Source organism: Rhinopithecus bieti, unplaced genomic scaffold (assembly GCF_001698545.2).
Source record: "Rhinopithecus bieti isolate Rb0 unplaced genomic scaffold, ASM169854v2 scaffold_20206, whole genome shotgun sequence".
In the NCBI taxonomy this organism is placed as follows: domain Eukaryota; kingdom Metazoa; phylum Chordata; class Mammalia; order Primates; family Cercopithecidae; genus Rhinopithecus; species Rhinopithecus bieti.
The window spans coordinates 307,532-316,330 of NW_016810187.1; the positions used below are offsets into that span (position 1 = coordinate 307,532).

An 8,799-nucleotide genomic window follows, 5' to 3' on the forward strand; every position below is an offset into this window, starting at 1 on the left:
GGTCTAGAGAAATGATGATGGTTTCTACTTGAGTTGTGGTAGTGGAGAAAAAGAAAAATAGGTAAATTTGGAATACAGAAAAGGTACATCTGACAGAACCCACCAACAGAAAAGTAGTAAGGAAATGTGATGAATAAAGAGTAACTTCCAAATTTTTGATTTAAGAAACAAAGTTGATGGTGGTGTCACTCTATGAAAAAGGAGAAGACTATAGAGTAAGAGACCTTGGGGAAAATAGCACGGAAAACATTATCTTAATTAGTTTTAAAATGCCTATGGCAAATCCAAATGTTACACAGACAGTTAATATAAGATACCAGAAGTTTGAACTGCAGACACAAATTTGGAAATCATTAGCACATAGATTTAAAACTATGGGATGAGAGGGGAAGTACTCCAAACAGTAGCTAGGTTATAAAACATGATTGAATAGCATAATAAATTTGTATAAAATATATAGCCACTAGTTCACTCTCTCAATCTCACATGAGTGGTATTAAGCACATAAACTAGTACCATAGGCCACTTAGTCATCACAAAAGAACTATGAATCAGTGAAGTATAGATGGTGTATACATTAAGAAAGGAGAGAAGAAGACAAGGATATGTGCAAGAAATTCAATATGGCTATAAAAAGGAAAGACAGTGAAGTCCAGAACTATGGCCTTTCTGCTGCAGGAAGTCAGGGACCCCGAACGGAGGGACCAGCTGGAACCGCAGCAGCAGAATATAAATTGTGAAGATTTCATGGACATTTATCAGTTCCCAAAATTAATACTTTTATAATTTCTTATGCCTGTCTTTATTGCAATCTCTGAACATAAATTATGAAGATTTCATGGAATTTATCACTTCCCTAATAATACTCTTATAATATCTTATGCCTGTCTCTAATCTCTTTATCCTGTTATCTTTGTAAGGTGAGAATGTACGCCACCTCAGGACTACTACCGTACAAATCGATTGTAAAACATGTGTTTGAACAATATGAAATCAGTGCACCTTAAAAAAGAACAGAATAACAACGATTTTCAGGGAACAAGGGAAGATAACCACAAGGTCTGACTGCCTGCAGGGTCAGGCAGAATAGAGCCGTATTTTTCTTCTTGCAGAGAGCCTATAAACAGACATGCAAGTAAGTGAGATATCACTGAATTCTTTTCCCAGCAAGGAATACCCTGGGGAAGGAATGCGTTCCTGGGGGGAGGTCTATAAACGGCTGATCTGGGAGTGTCTGTCTTATAAGGTTGAGATAAGGACTGAAATACGCCCTGGTCTCCTGCAATACCCTCAGGCTTACCAGGATTGGGGAATTACAGCCTGGTAAATTTTGTTTGGAGCAGTTCTCTGCTCTCGAACCCTGTTTTCTGTTAAGATGTTTATCAAGAAATGCACAGCGGGACACAGACCCTCATCAGTAATTCTAATCTTGCCTTTGCCTTGTGATCTTTATTGCCTTTTGAAGCATGTGATCTCTGTGACCCACTCCCTGTTCATATAACCCTCCCCTTTTAAAATCCCTAATAAAAACCTGCTGGTTTTGCGGCTCAGGGGACATCACGGAACTACCAATATGTGATGTTACCCCCGGAGGCTCAGCTATAAAATTACTGTCTTTGTACCCTTTCTCTTTATTTCTCAGACCAGCTGACAGGGAAAATAAAAAGAACCTACGTTGAGATATCGGGGGCTGGTTCCCTCAATACTTTCAAATGCTTTTATTTATGAATTCACTGGAAAACATGTGCCTCTTGTTAGTTATATTCCCTAAATGAATTTTGAGAGGCTGGAAATTTTTAGAGCTTTAGATGTTTAAAGTGTTTAACTGTAAACACTTTAAAACATTAAATTTACCCAGAGACTTGCCTGGCACAACAGCACTAAATAAGTATTTGATGAAATGAGAAATAAAAATTTGTAAATGCTCAAAAACAGAACTCCACCCTTGAGGTATCTCACTCAAGGAAAGAATAGGTGGGTCAGTCTCCCATTTCCAAATTATCCAAACTCTACCCAACAAATAACAGTTACACTTCTATAATCTCCCTTCTTACACTGGCCATATACATTTTGGGTACTCACATTTTTCAGATTTTAAAGAAATAATACTAGTGTACATGTCAAATATTAAACAATATCCCTTCAAAACTGGGCTGTACCCCCAAAAACAGATGCATTTAACATTTTGGCAGCAAAATAAAATACACTAATTAGGACAAATAAAGACTTCAAACTACTACTATCCATTCCAATCAAGTCCTATTGCTGAATGACAGCAAAAAATCTTAATTACTTTAGAATAGTGGGTAGGAAATGTGGATGTATGGGTATGGAGCAGTAAGTGGGAGGAGAAAGTGGAAAGTTCACATGGATGGGTATTAGAATATCTGACATATGATGAGACATTCGTTCAGATTAATTTCAATCGGTTTAATCCCCAGTGCACTTTAGCAGAGCAATTGAAGAAGTAGGCTAGAACGTTAAGAGGTGAAAAGACTTAGGACCCCTTACTTTACACACATGATCTTCCCCTAGCCACATAACTGGCTAGTAAAATCCAGTCCCTTTAACTTTATTTTATCACAAGACACATCTGAACAAAATGGTTTGTCTAGATATCAGTGCCTCCCCCCACCCTTTCCTTATGTACTAACTTATTTTATGAAAATATGAAATAGGCCCCGGTGTGTGATGTTCCCCTTCCCGAGTCCAAGTGATCTCATTGTTCAGTTCCCACCTATGAGTGAGAACATGCGGTGTTTGGTTTTCTCTTCTTGTGATAGCTTGCTAAGAATGATGGTTTCCAGCTGCATCCATGTCCCTACAAAGGACGCAAACTCATCCTTTTTTATGGCTGCATAGTATTCCATGGTGTATATGTGCCACATTTTCTTAATCCAGTCTGTCACAGATGGACATTTGGGTTGATTCCAAGTCTTTGCTATTGTGAATAGTGCNTAATATTTGTTGAATTTAGTTGTTCTTCTTATACTCTCATGATAGATTCTGGTATGATCATCTCTACTGAAAATTAGTCCTGTCATCTTAATCAATTACATCCAGTCTAGTCTAAGTATAACAAGGCTGACAGAGCACTCCTCTTCTCCACACCTACTTAAAAACAGCAATGACAAAAATTTCAAACAAACCTACTGTCAAACAAAAAACAAAAACAAAAAAAGGAAATACTAGCCACATCTAAGAGGAGCACGAATACAGGACATAGGGAAATCACCCTGCAAAACCATCCCAACATAAGCCCCATGTACCATGCTTTTGACGTGCCTCTAGAAAATATTTAATATTCATAATCTAAATAATTTTAGAATTGGCCTGTGTACATACTATGAATAAGAGGATATCCAAATCTGCACTATTGATACTGTGAAATTTATGCAGAAGATCCAGTTAAGTTCTTGCCTGCGTCTTTCCAATGCTTTATTTTCTTTCTTCATACTCACTTTCAACAGCACTGATGAGGTTATTTTTTTAAAAAATAAAAAAGGGCCGGGGGGGACAGCTGGTATAGCCTAGCACTGAAATTATGCTAAATAAATGTAAAAATAAAACAAACACCAAACACCAAAAACAAACCCAAAAGACCAAAAATAAATATAGGGTTGGTATCTAAATATCTATAAAGATCAGTCTTTTCAGGTACTAGGAATAAGGGGAAGAATTTTTCTAAAATAACTTCAATACTACCTTTGCTTAACACATTTTTAAAAAAATGATACAGAACTTTAGGTGTTCAACACAGATATCTGATGTTCTAAGCATCAAAGCTGAATATGATTCTATGAAAATTATAATTCTGTGCTGCCGTAGGAAAAAAAATCACATCTGTACATACTACCTGATGAGGATGGATATATATAAATAGCTTTTAAACATTTAAAAATGTTTTAAAACATGTTTCTAATATCTTAACCAAAATGAAAACATTTTCTTAAAAATTTTCTTTAAGTCTTCACTATACCTATTTATTCAAGTAAATGTTCTATAGTAAAACTTCATTATTGAAAAACAGTGTTTTATAACCCATTTTATCAATGACCTGTGAATCAAATCAGGGAAAACATTACTTCAATAAAGAATATTACAAAATCCAGTTCAGCTGCTTAATGCACTATAAGGAAAATAAATGATTTAATATGCTTTTCACTTTATTTCTTTATGTCTTTCTGCTAAAAACATGAAGATTTATTAATGATGCTGACTGAAGTTTAGCAAGCGTTTTATGTATATTATCATCGTTTTGAGATCTGCTTAAACAGTATTGACAGTCTTTAAAGAAACATGACTTTGCAATATATTTTAAGTAAAATTTAAATTTGTTCAAAGCATTATACACATACCAGAAAACTTGCACTATTATGAACTTCTGAAAGAAAGCAAAAAACAAAGTTTTATATTTTTACCTGGTCTTGGTACTGGCTGGGCTGCAGGAGTCTGAGTCTTCCGTGCAGATGCACCTTCCTTTAAAAGAATAAGAATTGATATATAAGATCAAAGTTTCCTTACATAATAAACACTTTAATTATTGCAAAGAAATCTCATATCTCTCTGTCTCTTGTTCTGTTTCTCTCAATTGGTTACTCCACTAAACATGTTATGACCTACGGTTTAAAAAAAAAATAAAAATGAAAACTCTCCTGATCTTTTATGCTATTAGTCATGAGATCGTAATAAACATCTTTAGCGTAAAACAAACTTAGTTACTACAGAGTAGTTACTGTAAGCATGTAATATTTTTAAATGATTTGTTTAACTGCTGACAATTTTAATATTCTCAGAAATATCATTGCCTATTCTAAAATCAAGTCAACCTTTTTTTCTCTAAACAATCTCAAAATAAATAAATGATATATACTCTCCTGGTAAAAAAAAAAACCTAACATACGTTATATTGGAAAGTATTCAAAAAACATAAACATTTCAAATAATTAAATGCCTTTAAAATAATTAAATGCATTTATAAAGAAGAGATGTTACATTTGAATTAAGAGCAGATGAGAGTATCTTAAAAACTAAATAACAAATCTCAATAATTACTGAAAATGTAAGATGTACAAGGAAATATGCTAAGGGTTGAAGTATATCAATTATATACTCAAGGACGGATGCCTCTGAAATGCTTAAGATTCTTAAAATGTCTGTTTTTAGTGCAATAGTTTCAATCATACTCACAGGGATATTTCATAATACATTTTTCTTTATACAAACTTGCAAGTGTAAATTTCCTAACTATGAATTCATAAAGACTTTAGTTGTACATAACAGAAGGAAATTTGACAAATATCAGGGGAGGTACATAAATACATAAAAATTAAAATCAACATTAGCGTCACAAAGAACATTTCCAAAGAAATACTGCTAAATACTAATTATAATTACACTACATTCTCTTCAAAATTTGAGATAGTAAACATGGTAAAATTGTTTGAAATAGCAGGCTATCCTATAGCATTTTTTAAAAAATAAATGACTATAAAAATGAGTATAAGAGAAAGAAGACTTTCACTTCAATACATTGGTATTCCTAGTATTCAGTTAGAACATCACAGAAACCATTCTTTATTACAAGAAACAATAGTCACAGGAGCAGGTAGGTGGCAAAAACTCCAAGAAGAAAAAAAAAACAACCAAACAAAAAGACACCTGAGGACAGCAAAATACACTTTTTTCCAATGTTCTCACTATTGCGCATTTAGTTATTGATATATATTGGTGTATTTACTACTGAGTCATTCCAGGTGCTGGTTTCACAGATGTTTATTCATAAAAATTTATCAAGCGTACTTATGATATGGTCTTCCTCCAATTATATTACATTCAGGTAAACCTTTAAATGTTTAAAAAATAAAAAAAGTGAGTCATAAGGTGAAAAGCACATCAAATATTTAACATCATTACAATGTGGGGGAACCTTCTGATTATATTTGTCTCTAAGTTTATATTAGGGGATATAACTATTTTTATTCTTTGTAATTCCAGTACCTGGAGCATAGTAGGCTCTGGGCACTGCAGCTAGTTGAACTGAACTGCACTTAGATTTTTAAAAAATCAGAAGCCAGGGGACAATCATTAAATAGGAATCCATTAAAAGAAACATTAGCTCCTATATAAAGAATGAACTAGATATTATATAATAAGAGTAAACTAATCATATTACTTACCTATTCTAGTATATAAATACTGACTCGTCGGGATGTGATTTAAGAGGAAAAACATAGAAATTGAGACAGAAAAACAATGAGCACGCATATATGCAGACATCTTCTGTCCACATTTAACCACGAGTCTGGCTGGATTCAAATCAAAGCCCTTCTTTTTTTGGAATAGAGTGGCCTAAGTTCAAAATCACCAGAATAAAAATTATGTGCATATAAAGATAACTATACAAACCCAAAGCGATCCAACTAACTACTGAATTAGTTGTACACCTGTACCATAAGCATGTGTATAAGCATGTATAAATAAACGTATAAGCATGTGTAAATAATATGGAGAAAAAAAAAAACCTTTTCTACTACAAATTATAACCCTTGGAAATTTTTGTCTACTTTTGAATAAGCTCAAAACTTGATCCCTTTAAATACCAATAATGGGTATTTTCTGTTTGCCTAGTAATAATCCTTGCTTGATGACCCAATCACTCCTTTTTGGCAATAAGCTCTATCCCCTCGTCACTAGGAAAGGTATATATCCTAGACTTCATCAATTAAAAGTCCTTCTTTGGGACTGTTCTTTATAGACTGGGATTATTTTTTATAGACTACAGCTAGCTGTTAAAACCACTAGTTACAAGGCTACAAGGAAATAAGCCTAAAATCACTGATGATGATGTCCCTTGACTCATGGAGAAAATGTATGGGCAGAAAAGAGAATTAAGCCATAATGTAAGAAAAGAGGTAGAATATAATACCCTTTATAATACCTATTATCTATTTCTAGTGGCCTGCAAGACCTACTTTACCCTTAACCATTCTTGATTATAGGAGTCCAATCTCCCATCTCAGCACTCTACAAACCCCACACACACTTTTGTTTGTCTCAGTTGAATCAAAGTTCTATCAGGTGCAACAGAAAAAAACGTTATCTAATTTTGTCTTCTCAAGGCTTACTGAAAATTTCAGTTGTCGAAGTCAGTACAGTATAACTTCATTTAATTTTTGAGTTGGTACAAACAACCGCCCCGCCAATACACACACAAAGAGTTATACAGCTGTGACACAACAACAAACTAATGACAAAACAGTAGAATATAACCTTCTTGGAAGAAAACTGGGAAGTTCTTTGCAAATCATGTCATGAATTTATAGCCGTTTCTAGGACTCTCCCCAGCCAACATCACTCAGGAGGCTAAAAGCACATTCTACTATGATTTCCATTATTTTTAAGTAAAGCCGGAGTAGTCGCTGCATAAGGGATTGCAGAAATCAACCCCACCACCCCCCACCCTAAAGATGAAGAGACAAAGGTGAAGTCATTTTTCAAAGGCAACACACACACACATACATACACACACACCACATGTATTAATAAACAGAAAAAATAATCTGGAAGTAATATGGAACAGACTGACAATCCCTTTTTTTTTTTTGAGACGGAGTCTCGCTCTGTCGCCTGGGCTGGAGTGCAGTGGCCGGATCTCAGCTCACTGCAAGCTCCGCCTCCCGGGTTTACGCCATTCTCCTGCCTCAGCCTCCCGAGTAGCTGGGACTACAGGCGCCTGCCACCTCGCTCAGATAGTTTTTTGTATTTTTTAGTAGAGACGGGGTTTCACAGTGTTAGCCAGGATGGTCTCGATCTCCTGACCTCGTGATCCACCCGTCTCGGCCTCCCAAAGTGCTGGGATTACAGGCTTGAGCCACCGCGCCCGGCCTGACAATCCTATATTTTTAAAGACATATTTGGATTGGAAGAAAAAACACTACACAGCTGGGAAAAGAAAGGTATCGGCAAAAAACAAAAGAGTTGACAAGTTGTGCTAACTGGAGAGGAAAACCTGCTTTCTCTTGTAAAGTCAGAAGCATTATAATTTCACCAAGACTTGAGGCATTCGAGAAAAGTAATAACCGAATTAACACAGAAGGGAAAAACGGTGAGAGAACCACATTTGTGAATAATAAAAATACAAAACAAAGTATGCTGTTTACAAGCAATCCTGGCTTTCATTATTTTAGCAAATGAGATCTCTAAAATTTTCTGATATTTGCAAAGGACCAGTATGTGCAGTTTAAACAAGCAGAATAAATATCTTAATATATAATACCGTCATGACTGTATATTTAGAAAACCCCATCGTCTCAGCCCAAAATCTCCTTAAGCTGATAAGCAACTTCAGGAAAGTCTCAGGAAACAAAATCAATGTGCAAAAATCACAACCATTCTACACCAATAACACACAAACAGAGAGCCAAATTATGAGTGAACTCCATTCACAATTGCTTCAAAGAGAATAAAATACCTAGGAATCCGACTTATAAGGGATGTGAAGCAACTCTTCAAGGAGAACTACAAACCACTGCTCAATGAAATAAAAGAGGACACAAACAAATGGAAAGATCATTCCATGCTCATGGATAGGAAGAATCAATATCGTGAAAATGGCCACACTGCCAAAGGTAATTTATAGATTCAATGCCATCTCCATCAAGCTACCAATGAGTTTCTTCACAGAATTGGAAAAAACTACTTTAAAGTTCATATGGAACCAAAAAAGACCCTGCATTGCCAAGCCAATCCTAAGCCAAAAGAACAAAGCTGGAGGCATCACACTACGTGACTTCAAAC

General features: G+C 35.0%; 1 protein-coding gene across 2 annotated transcripts in view; it reads right to left on the reverse strand.

Annotated features, from left to right (window-relative positions):
- Nucleotides 1–8,799, reverse strand: part of CDC73 (cell division cycle 73) — a 141,440-nt gene that overhangs the window by 47,413 nt on the left and 85,228 nt on the right. For both annotated transcript variants that reach the window (XM_017891600.1, XM_017891601.1), the window contains one exon: nucleotides 4,422–4,479. In XM_017891600.1, the coding sequence (XP_017747089.1) occupies nucleotides 4,422–4,479 (58 nt within the window). The remainder of the gene's footprint in view (nucleotides 1–4,421; nucleotides 4,480–8,799) is intronic.